Below are 19,672 nucleotides of genomic sequence, written 5' to 3'. Positions count from 1 at the left end.
TTTAAACAACTGTATTTGCATTCATGTATTACCTAACCTAAGATAAAAGGTTTTCACAACTCAAGTGAGAGGTATGCAAATCCATTTGGATAGACTATTCAATAAAGGAAATTTTCAATACAAAAAATTTAATCACTGAAAGGATTATCAGGCACTGGACCAGGCTGCCCAGGGAAGTGGTAGAGTCACCATCTCTGGAGGTATTTAAAAGATGTGTAGGTGTGGCGCTTGGGGACATGGTTTAGTGGTGGCTTTGGCAGTGTTAGGTTAACGGTTGGACTCGATGATCTTAAAGGTCTCTTCCAACCTAAACAATTCTATGATTCTATGAAAGGGGACCTAGATGAAAGGATCCTTATGCTCTGTGCTGTAAATGCAGCTTCCACATTCACATAAATACAGTTCTTGTAAAAAGAGTTACACTAGCAGGCTTTTCACAGAGGGCAGGCCAGTCCTTCCAACTTACATTTTCTGAGTTTTAGCACCACTTCTAAAGCAGGATCAGATTTGTGTAAAGCTTTTTTAAAAAAAGTTGGAGTTTGATTTCAAGTAGTGGAAATCCAAATTTTATATATTTGCATATAAATGTATATTACCAATTTTACATGGATTTTTACACAGTTATCACTCAGGATTATGTTTAAATTTGGAGTTTTATTTATCATTACATAATTGTAAATTCTTTGGGATTGGAACTGTATCTCATTCTGCAGTTTACCATGTGAATATTTTATTACTAGTCATACTTAAGTCCATTTATTGAAGTGAAAAAAGGTTTTATGTGGTTTTGTGTTAACTTAGAAAGAATTATATTAATTGGAGAATTGTATTCTTTGTAACTAAAACTAGCAAACACCTTTTTATGCTGTTAAAAATAATGCAATTGCCATTTACTGTTTGCAGAGTGATATGAGATACTTAGGAATATTAGGATAAAGATTGAGGCATAGTTTCAGTCTGTTTGCTTAGATAATTGACATGACACTGTGTCATCAGATACTTCATCAAGTTCATTTAACATGATAATGCATTTCCACCATGACACTCCATGTTTTGAAACTCTGCGTTTTACTCATTGACACAGTTTTCCAACATCCGTTAGCATTTGAAACACTGAGAAGTTTCCAAAGACAAAGTTTTTGAAACAGACCTACTTTTTAGAAATGCTTAATGTTTATGACAGTTTATAACTTCCATGCTTGATGCCATCTTTAACATATGACTTGCTTAACTGATAGCTGTCAGCGAGTAATATTTTGCTGTGCGCGTATATCAAATAACTACTTCTAGAGAAAGTCCAATCCCAGCGTATATACTGTTGCATTTTTTCTGAGCTCAAGATGAAAAATTCTGAGAGATGAAAAGATGTACAGGTTCTCATTAAACTCACCTGTCCCTGTAACTCTGCACTGAAAACGAGCGGACTGTCCCTCGGATGTAACAGCATCACGCAGTGGTATTATGACAGCAGGTGGATATACTGGCACTTCTAGCTCAGGAGAAACAACTTCTGGGACTAAAGGATAAGAAAAAGAAGTCATTTTTAAAGATGATCACACACATGTTGACAATCTCATTTGACAGATATTGTTATGAGGCCAGGAAACTCACTCTCCACTGAAAGTGAAGCTGAAGTTGTAGCAACTCCGTAGTCATTTTTTGCTTCACAGGTGTACACTGCTGCATCTTCAGGGAAAGTTTCGATCAGCAATAGAGTATATTCTTGCGCATCATGAAGAAATTTGCACTTGAAACCTGGAGAAAGCTGTTGATCATCTTTGTACCAAGAAACTTTGGGCTGGGGTTTGCCTGATATCATAGCACAGAAGCGGGCAGGTTTGCCAGACTCCACAGTGGCTGGTTCTAGCTCCTGAATAATCCGGGGTGGCTCTGGAGCTGCAAAATGGGGAAGGGGGGAGGCAAGGTGGGGAAAGGAAGGGGAGAAAGGAGGAGAGAGAGAAATCTCATTATCAATATTTATCAAGGCTTCAAAAGTATTAGCGAGGATATTTTTTTTTAATCTTATTATTCCCAATCTTGCATGCCCATGAAAATCTGCCCTTTTCTTTGATACAGGGGGAATGATCTAGCAGCAAGTGTCTTAACATAATTAGCTATGTATGTTGGTGTTTGTGTTTTCTGTCAAAATGTGTCCAAAAATTGTTAGGCTGATCCCTCTGGCAAGGCATATTTGTCCATATGAACAAATTAGTTTTATTTGGACTTGAGAATTTCCTGGTCTAAATAAATACACTGGGGAAAAGAACTGCTATAGCATTTTCATCAGTGAGACAACTATTTCAGTAGAGCAAGAAACATCCTTGTACATGAGCGTTTTGGTAGTGTTCCAAACATAAGATTCTCTTTGGATATTTTTTTTTTTTTTACTTTCAGAGTTAAAATTCCAGAAAAGCTACATAGTAATCAGAAAAAAACAGGGTAATAAACGCAGTAAAAGCATTGTTTGCAGGGACACATACCATTCACATAAAGAACAACAGAACTCCTATTCCGTCCTGCAACAAAAGTATATTCTCCAGCATCAGAGTAAGTGGTTTCAAAGATGCTCATTCGATGAACTCTCCTTTCCACCACATAACTGTATCTTTCCTCATATTGGAAGTTGATCTCAATACCATCCTTGTACCACTGTGGTTCAATGTCATCTTCATTGACTTCAAATTCAATTTCAGCTCTTTGTCTCTCAATGACCTTTGAACAAGCAGAATAAATATTAGAAATAGCATTTGTTTTCACAGATGATCCCACATTCCAGTTTCCTAGAAGAAGGCCCTGACCTTACGATTGCAGATTTTTATATTAGGACTCTGTTTGGTTACATATTGATGTTCTGCCTTTGCATTATTCTTTGAGTGACAAAGTTGTGAAATATTTATTCTTCTGTATAGGCCATACCTGGATATCTTTATGGATGCTTCTGATACGAATGTCACGACCTTCCACTATCAAATTGGCACTGGATGTGTTTCCACCTGCCACTACAGTGTACTGACCAGCATCAGACATTCTTGTGGAAGGAATGATGAGACGATGGACATATTTCTCTCTCTGAATTTTCATCCTAAGGATGATTTCATCAGAAAAGAAAATGAACAAGTTCTTTTCTGGTGGAAAATACGTAACAAAAGTCAATACAGTGTAGAAGCAATCATTTACCTGTCACCAATCTGGAGTTCTTGTCCATCCTTCATCCACTGGACCTGAATGTCAGGTTCTGAAATTTCACATTCAAAAATAGCCCTCCTCTTCTCCACAACCTTGATATCTTTAATATGCTTTCTAAATTCAATGTGACGAGCTAGGGCAGAAAAAAAATAGAATGAGTGCCATGATACTATTTAAGGCACTAGACATCACTAAATATACAAATCAAGAGGGCAAATACCTTCCACATATAAAGTGGCTGATGAAGCTGCTTTTCCAGCAACAAAGGTGTATTCTGCAGCATCACCAAAATGCACATTCCTTATGGAGAGGGAGTGTGTGAGCTTCTTTGTTCGTATCTGGCATTTATCAGTTGATTTTATTTCTACCCCATTCTTTAGCCATTTATACGAGATACCTTCATAGTTAACAGTAACTTCAAATGTTATTGTATCTTTCTCTTCAGCATTGATGTCTTTTAGCATGGAAGTAATTAGGATGGCTAAAAGAAAAGAAATGGACATGGTTTCATTTTTTTTTGTTCTGGTTTGCTTTATTTTAAACGAATGTTAACTGGATCAGACACATTTCAAATTCTTTAAGACAGATCCTGATTTTTGGTAATATTAAAAGGAAAGCTCTGTGTCCAGAATCAATAGTACAACTAAATTTCCAAAAACTTCTGAATGACATAGGAATTCAAATTCTAATTCTGTCTCCTATGATGACTTGGCATTTAGGCATGTTGGCCTAAACAGAACAAGCCAGGATCTGACTTTCAAGTTCACAGCTTGTAGATCTCTTTTAAAAATGTAATTGAGGCTGTTTAAGGTTATTTGAAAATACGTCTACAACAGTGCTGGTTTTGTCTGAATTGCACCAAGTGCATGTATTAACACAAACTCTATTATTGGTAACTGTAAAATATTCTGGTTAAATTCATTTTTACATACGTTTTACAGTCAGAGTTGCACTGACTCTGTCATTTCCACAGACAAATGTGTATTCTGCAGAATCTTCACTGCTTGTGTTCATGATATTGAGCTGATGGAGTTTCCCCTGGACTACTATTTTGAACTTTTCACTCATTTCAATCTCCACACCATTTTTCAACCAGACGGCAGGCACATTGAAATGAGAAACTTCACATTGAAAAGAGGCAGTTTTGGTCTCAGGGATCTCAATATTTTTCATGGTCTTTGTGATGTGTATGGCTAAGAGGGAAAAAAAAAGATAAAAGAAAAGAAAGGATTTTTTAAAAGTCAGTATGTATGGAAGACTGCAAAAAAATAAGGGTAACCGCGTACGAAGCATCAGGTCAAGTTGTTTGATATGAGTTGGTGTAGCAATTCATATAATTACTTTCTTACAAACTTAACAATACTTACTTTCCACAAACAGCTTTGCTTTACACTCGATTTGCCCAACAAGAGCTGTGTATTCCCCAGCATCAGCAGGAGATATGTTATGCAGCATAAGCTTGTGAACTTTCCTTTGAGAGATCATCTTGCATTTATCACTTTGTTTAAGCTCAATATTTTTGTGGAACCATCGGACTGGTACACTGTCATGGGATACACTCAGTTCAAACGAGACAACAGCATTTTCCAAAGCAGTCACATCCTTTGGCTTTTTGATGATCTTGACAGCTTGAGGAAAAAAGTTAGCAAGATTCAGCAGTGTGTTTCATTTGAATTTCAAACCACATGTTAAAGCAAATATTGAAACCAGATTGACTTACTTTCCACATGAAGTCTGGCATTTGCTCCTATCTTTCCAAGCTTAAAGCTATAAACAGACTCATCAGTGACAACACAGTGTTTGATTTTCAGTGTGTGAACAGTTCCTTTCACTGAAATTTCGTATTTATCATTTGATTCAAGTTCAACACCATTTTTAATCCACAGAGCTCCTTTCACATCAGGGTGGGTAAGTTCTACACTGAAAACTGCCTCCTGTGTTTCCGTCACAGTTAAGTTCTTTAGTGTCTTCTTTATCTTAACAGCTAGGGGGAAAAAAAAAAAAAAAAGGAAAAAACAAAACTTGACAAAACAGACCAAAACTAAAAATTGTAGAAAATATAATATTCTTAATAAACCTGAATCGTGGGTCTTCATTTTAAAATCTAGTATGTATATATTGATTTATACAGTTTCCAGCAAGGTGGTGTGGTTGGAACACAAAAAGGAATATTTACTTGTAACATCCATGAGAAACAGATTTTTTTATATGTTTACTGCACACGTAGCAAAGAGTGAGTTTCTACTTGCTAGCCAGTACCTTGAATAAAATGTGTTTTTATTAAAATACCAAGCTAAATTCCAAATACGGAGACTCCAAAAATACAGTCAGTTTGCTATCTCAGAAAACACATCATAGTATAAAAATATTTTCAAAAAATGAAGCAAAATATGCTTGTATCTTAAGGCCTGATCTAAGACATAGTGAGTGACTCTGGGCTGAGTCTTAAAGACACCAGTTGGTTGTAAAAAATACTGACCTTCAACCTTCAGTTTGGCAGATGTCTTTGAGCTTGCTATTTCATAGCTATATTCAGCCATATCATCCAGTTTCGTGACAGGGATATTGAGCCTTCTCTTTACACCATCAGATTCAGCACGGTACTGATCTGTCATAGGTAATGGTCTACCATTTTTTAGCCACTGGCCATCTGATTCAGGATTTGCCACCTCACATTCAAAAACAGCTGCCTGGGACTCAGCCACAGTCAGGTCAGTGAGAGGCTTTGAAATGGCACCACCTGTTGGGAAGGAAAAGCACATGTGTTTGTTGTGTTGCCGTTCAGCTTTTCCCCATACAGAAATGCAACCACGTGAAAAGTTGGTGCTGGAATTCTTTGCCCTAGTTTGCAGCATGCCCATAGACATTCTGAGTTCCGTGAAAAATCAAGAATAGAATGTGACCTCAACATCACAAAGAGATACTTCTTACTTCTATCCTAGTTTTTCTCATTTATTATTTTTTATTATCAGCACAGCTGCATTGAACATTCAAGACAAAAACCTTATTTTTCACATTAATTACATCCAAAGTGTACTACCGAATTACATACTATGGCTCTGATTCAGGAAAACATATAAGCAATTATGTAAAAGCTTTGTTAAAATAAAATTATACCAATCACAAAAGATAAGCGGAAGAGCAAGGAGAACACAGAAAAAAAGATAAATTAAAGACAAAAAAGTGCAGAAACAGCACAATTGCTACAATTACAAAATATAGTATGTTGATCATTGTTTTATAAATCACAGTGAAACAAAAATCTTAGCCATTAGCCCTACTAACCTGCTACTATAAGCTTTCCAGATGTTTTCTTCTCTCCAGCATAAAATACATATTCTCCTTCATCATCTTTCATCATCTTCACCACTGTCAATTTATATATTTTGCCATGTGCTTCAATTTTATATTTAGGACCAGCCTTGATCTCTTGGCCTTTGAAATGCCAAATTACATCAATCCCTGAATGGGAGAGCTCGACCTCAAAGGATACATTCTGTGTTTCAGTGCAGGTGATGTCATGAAGACCTCTAATAATCCGAATTTCTATAAAAAAAAATACATTAGAAATTCGTTAGTTACTTCCACAACCTTGTATTTAAAGTAATAATTTCACAAAGAACTGCGCATCTTAAAGGAAACCTACTTTCAACTGTGACACTGCAACTTGTTTCAACTTTGCCAACCATTAGCTTATACCGTCCTTCATCTGATGCATGGGTTCTGGTAAGCACTAGCCTCTGTTTATTGCCTTTACACACAGCTTGTACACGTTCATCAGGCTTTATCTGATGATCATTTAGGTACCATTTGGAGGAAGACACATCAGGCGCTGAAACTTTGCATTCAAGGATAGCTTTTGTTCCTTCAACTACGTGAACATCTTTTAGAGGCACCACTATTTCCACACCTGTCAAGTTACAAAAATATTCATAATTAAAAAAACTATGCCTTTAAGAAGTAATCCTTCAGGACCCAAAAATCAAACACGCCTTCACAATCATGATAATGACTTACTGTACACTGTGATCCGCCCAGTGGTTGACAGTTCAAGACCAGGAACACTAAAAGAGTAATTTCCCATATCTTCCTTTGTTGCATCTTCTATCAGCAACATGTGTGACTGTTTATCCAGCACAATGTGAATACGATCACTTGATTGAATTTCATGACCATCTTTCATCCAGACACCTTCCACATTTTCTAGGGAGACTTTAACTTCAAGTTGTACAATATCTCCCTCACAGACTTTTTGATCGGTAAGTCCTTGAAGAATAGCCATGGGACGAGCTGTGAAATGAAATGAAGTTAATTAATCCTCAAAACAGATAATCAGAATATTGAATATTCAGGCAGCATGGGATATAGGGAAATAGCTATCACGTATACTATAATATAGAAAATCTATGATATATCGACAATATTATTAGAAAGGCTTACGCTTCATCTTCAGTTTGCAGCGAGTCCTTTTTCCACTAACAACAAAGCTATATTCTCCTTGATCATCTTTATTAACGTCTTTAATAGTGAGGATTTGGCGACCACGACGGGATGCAATCACGTATTTATGGTTAGAAGTGAGTTCGACATCTCTGTGATACCATTTCCCCTCCACGTCTTCTGGGGAAACCTCACATTCAAGTTCACCTGAGAAGGATTCTGGTACTTCAACATCTTCAAGTTCTTTAATAAACTCAACCACAACTCCTACAGCCAAAAATAATTACATTCATGGATAAGCTTGATTAGATACCCCTGATGAAAACATTTATTAAATGAGCCTAAGGAAATTAATATATATATGGTGTAACCATTTTACATAAATATATCTCCAAACTTTCATGCTGGATTCTGAGAATATGAAAGCAGTTTAAACTTTTCTTAGTGGATTAGACATCAGTTTAAATTGTTTTATTTCTTCCTGAAGCTGATTTCACTTTAACAGTACTGCATAGTACTGAGCTATGTGCTTCTTACCTTCCACATTAAGCTTTGCAGTAGTTTTTATGGATTCGTCTTCTATCAGTGCACAGCTGTAGTCATCAGCATCGGACATTTCAATTGCTAGTACAGAAAGAAAATGAGCCTTTCTGTCCGAGTGCATCCTGTATTTGTCTCCAGAATGAATCTCAATCCCATCCTTAAACCATTTCACTTTGACAAAGGGTTCTGATGTCTCACATTCAAATGTTGCCATAGAGTCTCTCTCTTTGGCAACAACATCTTGTAACTTCTGGGTGAAGCTGATTAACTGCTTGGCTGCAAAACAATATGCAATGAATCAACAATGCGCCGGCCATATAGACTTAACACACTATGATAAGCAGTAGCATAAAAGTAAGAATTTAAATTACCTTGTACTAACAGGAAAGCATGGCTAGAAGTTTCACCAGCTATATTGACTGCTTTCACCATGATGCTGGCAGAATCATCAGAAGTCACATCTCTGATGACTAATTCGCAAACGTTATCTTCAGGCCAGTACCAATACACACGATCAGTCCTTTCAATCTGGACACCGTTTTTGAACCACTGGCACTCAGGGTCTGGTTTTCCCACCACTCTCACACGGAAGTGTGCATCTGTCCCCTGGTCTACCGTCTGGCTTTGAATTCGTTCAAATATCTTGGGAGCCTCCATGCTTGGACTAAGTTCAACCTTCTCTGGTTTGAATGTTGGAATGGTGATTTTGCCTTCAGGAGGAAGTGCTTTCTTCTCTTCCTCTGGGATCTCTTTGGTCCAGTGAAGAAGTTCTTCTTTTGTCTTTTTTAGCATTTCTTCATACGATTCATCTTTTTTGCGAGACTTAAGTTCCACAGCAGTGATGGCTTCATAATAGCCCTCTTCTGTCCTACGCTTGAATTTACTACGCAGCTCTTCAGATTCCTCTGAAAGCTTCTCGTGAGTGATTCTTTCAGCCCTTTTCAGTTTCACCACTTCTTTGGTTGTTGCCTCTGCAGGTTTGTCTACCTTCTGTACCTCAAAGAGAAGTTTTCCAGGCTCTGTCACTACAGGCTCGTGTTTGGGTTCAGGAGCACGACGAAGAACAGATCTGAAGTCTTCCCTCTGCTGGATCTCAAGTTTCACCTTATGTTCAATAAAGCCTTCTGGATTCTCTGCAGTGACTTTCACCTCTCCTGTGTCATATGATTTGCAGTCCACAATATCCAGGTAGTAGATTCCGTCATAACGGAGTCTAAACCTTTTGCTCTTACGGATGAGCTGCCCATTGAGGTACCAGTTGACCTTGGGCAAAGGATAGCCAGTCACGCGGCAGCGGAATCGCGCTGTTTCACCTTCCAGGACTCTTGAAGGTTCAGGAACCAAAACAATTTCTGGTTTTTGTTTTTCCTTTTGGTCCAGTGCAACTGCAGGAAGAGCGCCCTCATGGGCCATTCTTTCTAACTCTTCAATTCGCTGCAGTCCCCTTCTGCCTTCTGGCAACTGGGATTCTTCCACAAGGCTTTTCTCATCCTTCACGATCAGAGTAGCAGATGTATGGTCTGTACCATATTTGTTAGTTGCCCTGCAAGTGATCACTCCACTATCTCTGGAATAGGCTACCCCATAGTCCAGGCTACAGTACCCAAACTCATTGATCATGCGGAGTCTGTTAGCTGCTTCCAAGGGTTTGCCATCATGCAACCACTCCACCACCATGGTTGGGTCACCAATTGGTGTAAGCCTGCACTCAAAGTGCGCTGGTCCAAATTGCTTGAGCCTTAAAGATGTGAGCTTCTTCTTAAAAAATGGTTTCTGCTGCTTTTCTTTGTCATAGAGGTCTCCTTCCTCCCATTGCTCTTGACCATAACGCAAATGGAGAGGCTCTAACTCTGGTGCTGCAATCTCCTTGGCTTTATAAGTTCCTTTCGGAATGATTAATCTCCTTTCTGGTTCAGGTTCTGCATGTTCAACTTCAACATTTACTTTGCACCGAGTAGTGTCACGCCCAGCTTTATTGATAGCAGTAGCAGTATACCATGCAGCATCTTGCCTGGCAGTAGATTCAATTTTAAGGGCAGCTGCCCCCTTGGTTCCCTCAATCCTGAAATATTAAAACCACTCATTTTAACTTTTTTGCACATCTTTGTTATTCATTTTTGCCCTTGTCCAAAATTAGGCCAAAGCCTCCAAAGGCAAATCTCTGGAGGAACTAGACGTTTTGTTTTTATTTATTCATGTTTATGAGTGCAGTGCCTAAGAATCAAACAGACAGGATAATAAAAACCAGTCTTGAATTCAGTGGCAGTTTGGCCTTCAGAGGACTTAAAAATTAGAGACAGATAAAGGTTCCCTAAATCTCTGTTGTAAAAGCATTGGCTTTGCAGAATGCAAAATATACAAGCTGGAAAAAATGGAGTCCTACAAGGCATTTTCTATCTCTCAGACTTACTGCAATGCAAAAGCTGTTAGTAGCCTCAGTAGTCATTGGGCTAAGCCCTTAGTGAATCCCTTCTATGGAAGCAAGGATATTCAGCACACTATAGGATGGTGATTATTAACTTTCCTATTTAAACAAAATAAAAATGCTTACTTTATTTTAGGGTATTTATGAGGTACTATGATGTCACTGTTCTTCAGCCATACAATGTCAGGATTTGGGTTGCCAGTAGCTTTCACTGTCATCTGCAATCTAGAGCCCTCCTTTACGCTAACATTCTTCAGCCTTTCCACGAAGTGTGGTCTGACTAGGTCTTCCTTAGCTGAAAAAACAAGGGTAAGTTATCACGAAAGGAAATGACGTAACCATGTTTTTTAATAAGAAACACTCCTCAGCCTCCTAAAAACAGCATGCACAGTGGATACCTTCCACAGTCAGCGTCATTGAGACTGAAGCTTTGCCTGCTCTATTCTGAGCAATTACAGCCCATTCTCCGGAGTCATCAGGCATAGCAGGAACAATGATCAATGACTGGGTGCCATCTTCTTTAATCACTATTTTATGGGTGTAGTCATTAACCACTTGTTGACCTGCAGATACACATGGAAAAAAAAAGTTGCACTCAAAGCAGTGTCTCAACAAAATGTAAAATGCATATAAGACTGTTTTTTAAGATCGTTTGTTGATGTACCATTATGGAACCAGTATGTCTCTGGCATAGGTCTGCCAACAACTTTTAAGTCAAATCTTGCTGTCTGCCCCTGTGAACATTTAAATGACGTGGGTTTCAGCACAAAAACCGGCTTATATAGTCTCTCTAGTTGTCCTTCATCTGTTTCTTCTAATCTGCGGGCAGGAGAACGAGAAGGAGAACTGCGGGCAGGAGACCGGCTTGGAGAGCGTGGAGAAATAGACCTGCAAGGAAAAAAATGAGGTGTGTATGACAACATCATATAGCAGTGGGCTGACATGGTAAATGGAGTGCAACTTTTGCCTTTAGCATAATATATCTTAAACAGGTTAACCAATTTATCTATGTGAGAAATTGTGAGGAAATTAATTTTTACTTGTAGTCAATTTTCTTTAGGTCTTTGACAGCAATTTGTGTAGCTGTATAGTATTAGGATACACCACAGCCAGGGAAATTTTGGGGATTTGGATACTGTACAGATATGGATGTAATCCTGTACACATTTGTGCATGTGTATGTATGGAGACATAACACAGTACGTGGCAACATTGGATTTCTTTCTGTCATAGAAATACAGCTATTTCAAGAGTGGGAAGTAAGAGCTGCACACAGTACTAAAACTCCAAGCGCAAAAGAATATTCTCCCAAAACATGACTACTTTAAGAAATAAATACATTTTCTGAGGTTGTAAATCTGATACTGTGGCTGGATATGCATGTGAATGATGATACTGTGGGAACTGCATTACTCATTAAGAAGGCAAATCAGACAGAGTTGGCACATAAATCAATTTAAGCCACAAAACCCAGCATTTAGAACTTCTTTAGAGGTATGCAGACTCCAATAACTTAAGCTGTTTAGCTGCTGTGTAATGAGTTTTTGTATTGTCTATCACAGCAGACTGAAGTCTCATAAAATTTTTATGTTAATGTGTACCTACCTATATCTTCTCATAACTTCCGGTCCTGGCATATAACCTGGAGCTGCTGTGGGTGCAACTGGCTCAACGTAGAGTTTTGCTGAGCAAATGGCATTTCCTTTCATGTTACTGGCAAAGACAGTATAAATTCCTTCATCTTCAGGTAAAACAACAGGCAAACGCAGGCTGGCACTGCCGTCTTGCAGAACTTCCATGCGGTAGCGCTCTCCATGCCTTATGCGCTTACCGTCTTTGTACCATGCGATCTGCATGGAAAGAAACAGTGGAATGTTATGTGAGCTCTCCTAAAGACAAGGATCCAGTAGTGACCCACGCATACAACATATTACAACTTCTTATTTTTCAGCTGATGTGTCATCACAGCCCATGTATATTTGTTCACATTAACATTTTTACTTGAAACAAGACTAAAGTAACATGCTTTCACAGTAACCTGAAACACAAGTTTTGGAGCTAGAAACAGATATAAAGCCCATTTTGACAAAGAACAAAGTGACCTAGGGCCGGACTTGATACTGTGTTGCCCACTTGGGTGGGCTAACTCGGAGATACTCAGAAGCAAGACCAACTTAACTGGTAAATCTAACCTACCTCCAAACTGGCTAGCCAACTTAACACTATTCTATTAAGGGGCAAAAGGAAAATTTAGCTTGATATCAAAACAAAAAAATGGATTTCCTTTCAGATTTGCTGCTTTCTATGCAGAATGTAGAATGTCTCACAACGAGATGTTTCAAGTAGAGCATCAGATGGTTTTTAAATAGATTAAATAGACAGGTTTGGGGTACCTTTGGCAATGGATATCCAGTCGTCTTGCAATGGAAAGTAACTCCTGTCCCTTCAAAGGTTCTGTAATTCTTTAATCTTAATTCGAATCCTGCTTCTACAGCTTCAGATTCAGAAATATCAACCATCATCTCCTCTCCGTCTTCTTCGAGAAGTTCATCTAAGGTGGTCTTAATAATTCTGAGTTCAATTTCCTTGATAAGTCTTTCTTCGAAAGAAGAAATATGGAATTCCTATATAGAAAAGCAAGACCATTAAGTTCTGTGTGTCAGATAATGACCTTGTAAAGAAGTGATTTCTACTGGTAAAATGTCAATACACAATACAGGTATCAAGTGGTAGACATACCTCATCTTCTACAAAAGTTCTGACCATCACTGTATCTTTTGCCATTTTCTTCCTAATTAGGGCTTGTTCTTTTTCATATTCTTTTTCAAAGTCACCATATGAAATAGCAGGGGCTACCTCAGCCACTTTAGGTTCCTGTACATATGCAGTCACCTGGGTTTGGTACATCATTTCTTGTTGAGATTTTATGTAGGCTTCATAATCAGCTGAGAATTAAGAACATATTCATTTTGATAAGTTTTTGTGGTTTTCACTGGACTGAATAGAGAAAACAAATACAAACTTATTTTACTGGTTTTGGTGATTCAAGTAGAGTTTCTGCCTGTTTAGCCAATAAAATACAAACAGCAATAAAATGCAAAGACTAATGCCCTCAGATGAGCTTTATAAACAGGTAAAAGTTTTACTGTGCTTTTTTGGTGTTCTAGTTCTCAAAGTGAAAGCACTTGTAGGGACTATTTCACAGTTTCTTCACTGTGGCTCTGTCTCCCGCAAACTTTCACGCATTTTTACACTGACAATTAAAAAAAAAAAAGTTCGCTTCTTTCCCTGTAATAGAACAACCTATTACTTGGTTACCCTCCTTTCCCCACATCACTCTCTGAGTGTCTTATGTTATATAGATTGTTATGGACATCAACAGAAGAGGGATTCTGTAGCTATACATTCTAGCAAAGAATACAAGTCCTTCAAGAACCTGATGTCAAATACTCTGTCTTGCAGGAATGGAGCCACCAGGTCTCCTTTTATATTTCTTGAATTGACCAAAATAAGCTGCAAAGAGTTCGCAGTACACTGTAAAATCTTTTTCCCATTTTAAAGTTAATTTTAAGAAATATTTTTCCCATTTCTTTAATCTACAGTGTACCTTCTTCTAGTAAGGAGACCGTTGCAGAAGCTTCTCCATGTTTATTACGAACAACAATAGTATATTCTCCGGCATCGTCGGCAAAAGTCATGGAAATTTCAAGTTTGCATTCCCCGGTTTCTCTTTTGTAACTCACTTTGTATCTATAGAAAACATAAAAGTACAAGTTCTCTATAATTCTGATTATAGAACAGACTTCCTAGTGTATTTGCTTTTAGTTACGCAATTGATCAGAATCATTCCTAAATTGTACAAGACAAAAAAAAGAGAAATTTTTTCAGGCAATTCTCAATAAATCTGCAGAACAGCATAGGAAAAATAACCATGCTGAAACTAGACTACAGGTTTACTTTCTTTCTGTTGTCACTAAAATAAATGGGATGCAAACTGCAGTACTGAAATATCAGAGATCTAGTTATCAGAAACAGTAAAATGGCATATACTGTGTGCAGTTTGTCCTAATGAGTCATTATAGCAGGATATATTTCAAGAATGCTACAAATGTATTTTTTTAGAAAGTGTGTTGCTTTCTATAGACAACAATTTGCATAGATAGAATGCAAACATTGCATAGACAGAATAAAACAAATGCAAAACTTCCTCCTGATTTTTTAAGTATATTTAGCATTTCTCATTTTATAGTCTTTTGAATATTTGTAATTTAAAATAGCCTTCTGAAGTCTCACATTAAGACATGATCCTATGATTTTTCCATTTCAAAAATAAAATTTCAGTGATGTTATTTGGATAAGCATCAGCAAGGGAAACAAAATTATGGTACCGTCAATTAAATATTCTTAAAAAATATGTTTAAACCGTTTTTGTGCATTGTATTCAAAGTACCTGTAGCCAGTCGTTAAAGGAACTCCACCTTTTTTCCAGTAGACATGTGGCTTTGGGTTGCCCCCTACTTGGCATTCAAAAACAATGCTCCCACCTTCAATTAATTTATGTACCATGGGTTTTCTTATGAAGAAAGGAGGTATGGGTTCTCCCGATACTTCCTCTGCTGCAGCAGAGACATCTTCCATTACAATGTCCCTTGTCTCCACATAGCTGAAATAAGATTCCAACACAGGTAAGCGAGCTGATATCTGAACCTCTCATAAACAGAGTGCAAGAGACTAATGACCACAATAGGAGCAGTCTGTTTAGGAAAGTAACTTTACCGTTTTTCTTCTGTAACAGCCTTCTCAGAAATGGTTTCTCGAGTCTCAATTTCTTCTGAAACTGCAAGGCAAATATGATACAGTGGATTTTAAAATACTTTAATAGCACTTAAGCCGCAAGTTTTGTTGACACAAAGAGAGAGAAGGTTAAGTAGTTGGTTGGCTCAGAGGGCCAGATACTTCCACTTAGGAAGCAAGTTAAGAGTCTCCATCAGCCTGTAATTGGCCTTTTCCTCATATTCTTCCAACCATGTTACCTAACAGCCCTGGAATACAACTCAAGGCATATGTTCTACTTGGGAGCTGACAAAACACCTAAGTTACATTACAAGTAATATGATGCAGCTAACAAAATTATAATCTTCCTACAGTGATAAATATACTTACCTTTCACGTGTAAGTGGCAAGATGTGCTGACACTACCAGCCTTATTGGTAGCAGTGCAGGTAAATCTTCCACTGTCTTCTGCAAAGGCTTCGCGGATCACAAGGCGAGCAAGCCCTGCTTTGAAAGTGATCTGGAAGTCCATTGAGCTCTCAATCTTGTAGTCTTCCCTGTACCATGTCACAGTAGGCTGAGGATGACCAGAGATATGGCACTCCAGAGTGACAGACTCACCTTCAGTCACAGTCTTATTTTTGAGGCCCTGTATGACAAAAAATAAGTATCACAGTTAGTATATATTTTCAGACATTGAAATAACTAAAGCCTATTTAAATGGAAACTTTAATGTCTGCTTCAAAACAGTGTTGTGTTCAGCATTGTATCCAGGAAAAAAGAGGTATTTTCCAAAGGGAGTTATTTGAAGCTGTATTTGAGATAACTGAACATTACTGTTATTAACAAGAAAATTAAAACTTAGGTTGATGTTTATACAGATTATGGTGAGAAATTGTTTCACTGCAGCAAAGGTCAATCTACTATGTGGTATAAGTGTGAAGAATCACCCCCATAACAGTCATCCAGAATAGTTTGTATCAGAGATAAATTGTGTGGCTAAGTCTAATACAGAGTTTAAAAGATTCAATAAAGCCAAATTTTCATGGTCAGGTTTTCAGAGACAAAAGTTAGAATGCCAAATGGGTGAAAACATAGTGTCACTCCCCCAGTCTACATTCAAATTACTTACTGAGACTAAGGTGGGTGGAGTAGCAGGGATTTCCGCAGGCACGGGAACTCTGGCAGTTTCTGTCACCTAGGTTGTTCAAAGCACATTTAATAGACAGCTAACAAAGCCAAGGACACAAGCAGCAGAATTTAGATATGAAAAGAAATTAGGTAAAGAGAACTCTTTGCTTGCCATAGGAAAATATTAGGTCCTTAGAAGGATTTGTGTAAAATAACAAAGATAAAAGTCAGCGGAATGCTGTAAAAGTGGAAAATCACAATAACGAAACAACAAACAAGTGAAGCTTTTTTTTAAGATGAAAGTCAGTCTAAGTGATGGAAATTTGCGTAATAACATACCTTTGCTTCACCTTCTTTCCGCAACACCAAGTGTTCTTCACGCACTGCTTCACCTTTAAAGCTTACACCCATCTCTTTTTTAGTCTCAACATCATAGCGACTCTTATAGGTCTCAGCAGCCTCTCCAAAGGGAGAGGGAACGGGCTCTGCTTTTATCCTGACTTCATGTGGCTTTAGCTGGGGTGGTTTCACCGACTTGGTGATCTTTTGCACAGCAGAAGTAGCTGATAACTCTTTTTCCAGAGTAGCCATGGCAGATCCAGCTATTGAAACCTAGGGAACAGAAGAGAAAGAGTTGTTTTCAAAGGCGCCAGTGTATTTCTTGAGCAGCTTGCATATGCACCTGTTGCTTCCTTAGTTACTTATTTGTGGACACTGCAAAAGCTACATATCAACAATGACTTCTAGTTTTAGATTGCAGTAGTAGAATACCGGAGATATCCTTATATTATTGTTGATGTGCCTAGCATTCGCATATTTTCTCTTTTTTTTACTTTAGAATTTGATCTTTAAATGGTCAAGAAGCTCTTAAGTGCAACATGAGAAATATCCTCTAAATTTATTCACTTGAGGCCTTAGCTTTCCTTTTAATCAGTCTGATACTACAACAAACAAAACTCCTAATTACATAATTGTCAGTGATTAAAATAACTGAAGATATTTCAAAATGTTATTGTAGGTGTAATAACTTTGGAAAATCTCTAAAGACAAAAATATTTTACTTCATTTTTATAGTGTTTAATTATGTTTGAGGGAAAAAAATAGATCTTTTTTCAAGTCCAGCTGGGGAGGCAAAGTATGCTTGAATGAGAAAATTAATTAAATGGGAACTTTTAATATTATATGAAGGAGTCAAACAGAAAAATGGAAAAAATAACATTAAAAATGGATGGTGTCACATTTTGCAGTCTGGAATTTTTCTGTTTCAGAAACTAGCTTAGTATGTAGTAGTCTGCAAGAAAGACAGAAGCACTGTTTTCAATGTGCTAGTGAACTGATGATGCACATGATAGGACTGAAGTGGAATACTTCTGCTCTTTAAAAAACATAAGTTGCATGACAAATGTTTACGATTTCACTGTACGACCTGAAGTATTGAAGCTGCATCCTTAGAGACGTGAAACCTTGTTTAAATAGCTAATAATTACAAATGACATTTTAGCAGTTCATGTGTCTGTTTACAGCACTGCTCTTCACTAGTCAAACAGACCAACAAAAACAACTGTAGAGAGCATAAAATTCTTCTTCTTCTTGGGAAAGCACCACACTAGAGTGGGAGGAAAGGTCAAATGGAATGCGTGACCAACTGGTTATTATCAATGAGCATGCCGTTCTTGGAGTTTTCACTTCTTACCTCATATGTATGATCTGGTTTAGGAACCGCAATTTTGGAGACTGTGAAGTGAGGACTTGGCGTGCGGGGTCGCGGGTGTTCGACATGAATTGTTTTCTCAATTTCTGTTGCTCTTTTTATCTACACAAAGCATTGAAAAACGTTGTTGAGAATGTGATGCTGTTCTGCAAACTGAAACAGATTTCACTGGGACATACTTTTTGGAAAAGAATGCAACGTAAACTGAGTCTAACCTCTGTTGATATATGAACTTGCTTCTTTTCAGCAGCTGAGATATGTTTCTCAGGAGGAACGTAGACAGTTTTAACCTCTTTAGTGACAACATGACGTTCTGCTGGGGCCTCTGCAACGTGCTCTTTATAGCCATATTCCAAAGTTTTCTGCTTTACATAAGCTTCATCTGCTTGTTCTTGTTCCCAAGGTGATCGAACACGTGCCTGATCAACTGCTGCAACAACCGTAGCTACAGCTTCAGCCCTTTTTCCAACTTGAGTCTACAGAGAGCATTGGCAGAATTAATACAAATATTCATCATTATATTAAAGACTCGCATATCTGGCAAATACTTGTAAGTATAATGCTCAGTAAAGTATATTCCAGATAAAGGAAGAGTGCATAGGTATGCAAAAGTAATAACATAAATATCAAATGTGTTCATCCATAAGTATACTTCAGAGTCAGTACATTCAAAGATAGACATATTTTTTTCTAAGCTCTGTCTATGCATATTCAGAACACATCTATGGTTGCGTGCTTTATACTCATCAATGTTTGTAAGCAAGCCCACTTTTAATACTTTATAGTTACATTTATGGCTACTTATCTAAGAGTAAGGCAGGTACGTAAATGCACACGTAATTTCAAAGTCAGTATGCTCATCGGCTCCATATAACTGTTAGATGCTACTAAAAATGTAAAGAATGTGTCTAGCATCTGATGTGAATATATTTACTGAGGAATATACCCATAAATTTTTTTACCACAGGAGTATCTGTTAATTCAGCGCTAATCTATTTTAAATTATTTTACAAAAGTAGGAAAACAGGGCTTTCTGAGAAATTGGAAATAATGCATTTATATCAGGACTTTTATTTTTTTTCTAATAACTGATAAATACTGTCAACTTCTATGTTATCAGGATCCAAATTTCTGCCCAGTCAGCCAACAGTAGGTGATAGGGTGATTACTACTAGTGTTTATTATTACTGTCATAACTGATCCAGATGTAGCAACAGAGCACATGAAATGTATGCCTTGTAGATGGAAAAAAAAAAGTAATAAATTATTTCACGCTGATTTTATAATCATTATCACCTTAAACTGAAATAACTTGAGTGAGGCCCAAAAGTGATTGTTTACGGAGATTTTGTTTTATTATTAAAGTAGTGTTTTGGTAAAAGGGACCTCTTATTCAGTATCATTGCCAATTTCAAAATCATTTTTTATACCAACTTGAATTTGGTCCTAAATTTGCATCATCT

At 37.5% G+C, this 19,672-nt stretch overlaps 1 protein-coding gene across 1 annotated transcript in view; it reads right to left on the bottom strand.

Annotated features, from left to right (window-relative positions):
• The window catches only part of TTN (titin), a 244,263-nt gene that overhangs the window by 209,123 nt on the left and 15,468 nt on the right, over positions 1 to 19,672 (bottom strand). The window contains exons 13-42 of the mRNA XM_074593977.1: positions 18,425 to 18,685; positions 18,192 to 18,311; positions 16,838 to 17,110; positions 16,500 to 16,565; positions 15,758 to 16,016; positions 15,371 to 15,431; positions 15,045 to 15,257; positions 14,202 to 14,344; positions 13,334 to 13,539; positions 12,988 to 13,218; positions 12,200 to 12,444; positions 11,259 to 11,482; positions 10,993 to 11,157; positions 10,721 to 10,889; positions 8,541 to 10,231; positions 8,164 to 8,445; positions 7,627 to 7,893; positions 7,204 to 7,476; positions 6,833 to 7,096; positions 6,472 to 6,732; positions 5,666 to 5,926; positions 4,907 to 5,170; positions 4,554 to 4,814; positions 4,119 to 4,379; positions 3,407 to 3,667; positions 3,178 to 3,319; positions 2,917 to 3,082; positions 2,481 to 2,712; positions 1,612 to 1,896; positions 1,391 to 1,516 (exon numbers count right to left, since the gene is read on the bottom strand). Coding sequence (XP_074450078.1) covers positions 1,391 to 1,516; positions 1,612 to 1,896; positions 2,481 to 2,712; positions 2,917 to 3,082; positions 3,178 to 3,319; positions 3,407 to 3,667; positions 4,119 to 4,379; positions 4,554 to 4,814; positions 4,907 to 5,170; positions 5,666 to 5,926; positions 6,472 to 6,732; positions 6,833 to 7,096; positions 7,204 to 7,476; positions 7,627 to 7,893; positions 8,164 to 8,445; positions 8,541 to 10,231; positions 10,721 to 10,889; positions 10,993 to 11,157; positions 11,259 to 11,482; positions 12,200 to 12,444; positions 12,988 to 13,218; positions 13,334 to 13,539; positions 14,202 to 14,344; positions 15,045 to 15,257; positions 15,371 to 15,431; positions 15,758 to 16,016; positions 16,500 to 16,565; positions 16,838 to 17,110; positions 18,192 to 18,311; positions 18,425 to 18,685 — 7,933 coding nt within the window. The remainder of the gene's footprint in view (positions 1 to 1,390; positions 1,517 to 1,611; positions 1,897 to 2,480; positions 2,713 to 2,916; positions 3,083 to 3,177; positions 3,320 to 3,406; positions 3,668 to 4,118; positions 4,380 to 4,553; positions 4,815 to 4,906; positions 5,171 to 5,665; positions 5,927 to 6,471; positions 6,733 to 6,832; positions 7,097 to 7,203; positions 7,477 to 7,626; positions 7,894 to 8,163; positions 8,446 to 8,540; positions 10,232 to 10,720; positions 10,890 to 10,992; positions 11,158 to 11,258; positions 11,483 to 12,199; positions 12,445 to 12,987; positions 13,219 to 13,333; positions 13,540 to 14,201; positions 14,345 to 15,044; positions 15,258 to 15,370; positions 15,432 to 15,757; positions 16,017 to 16,499; positions 16,566 to 16,837; positions 17,111 to 18,191; positions 18,312 to 18,424; positions 18,686 to 19,672) is intronic.

The sequence above is a fragment of the Larus michahellis genome, chromosome 7 (genome assembly GCF_964199755.1).
Source record: "Larus michahellis chromosome 7, bLarMic1.1, whole genome shotgun sequence".
Classification (NCBI taxonomy): Eukaryota; Metazoa; Chordata; class Aves; order Charadriiformes; family Laridae; genus Larus; species Larus michahellis.
Note: the sequence above shows the minus strand (reverse complement) of the source record. Positions and strands in the feature narration are given on the sequence as shown.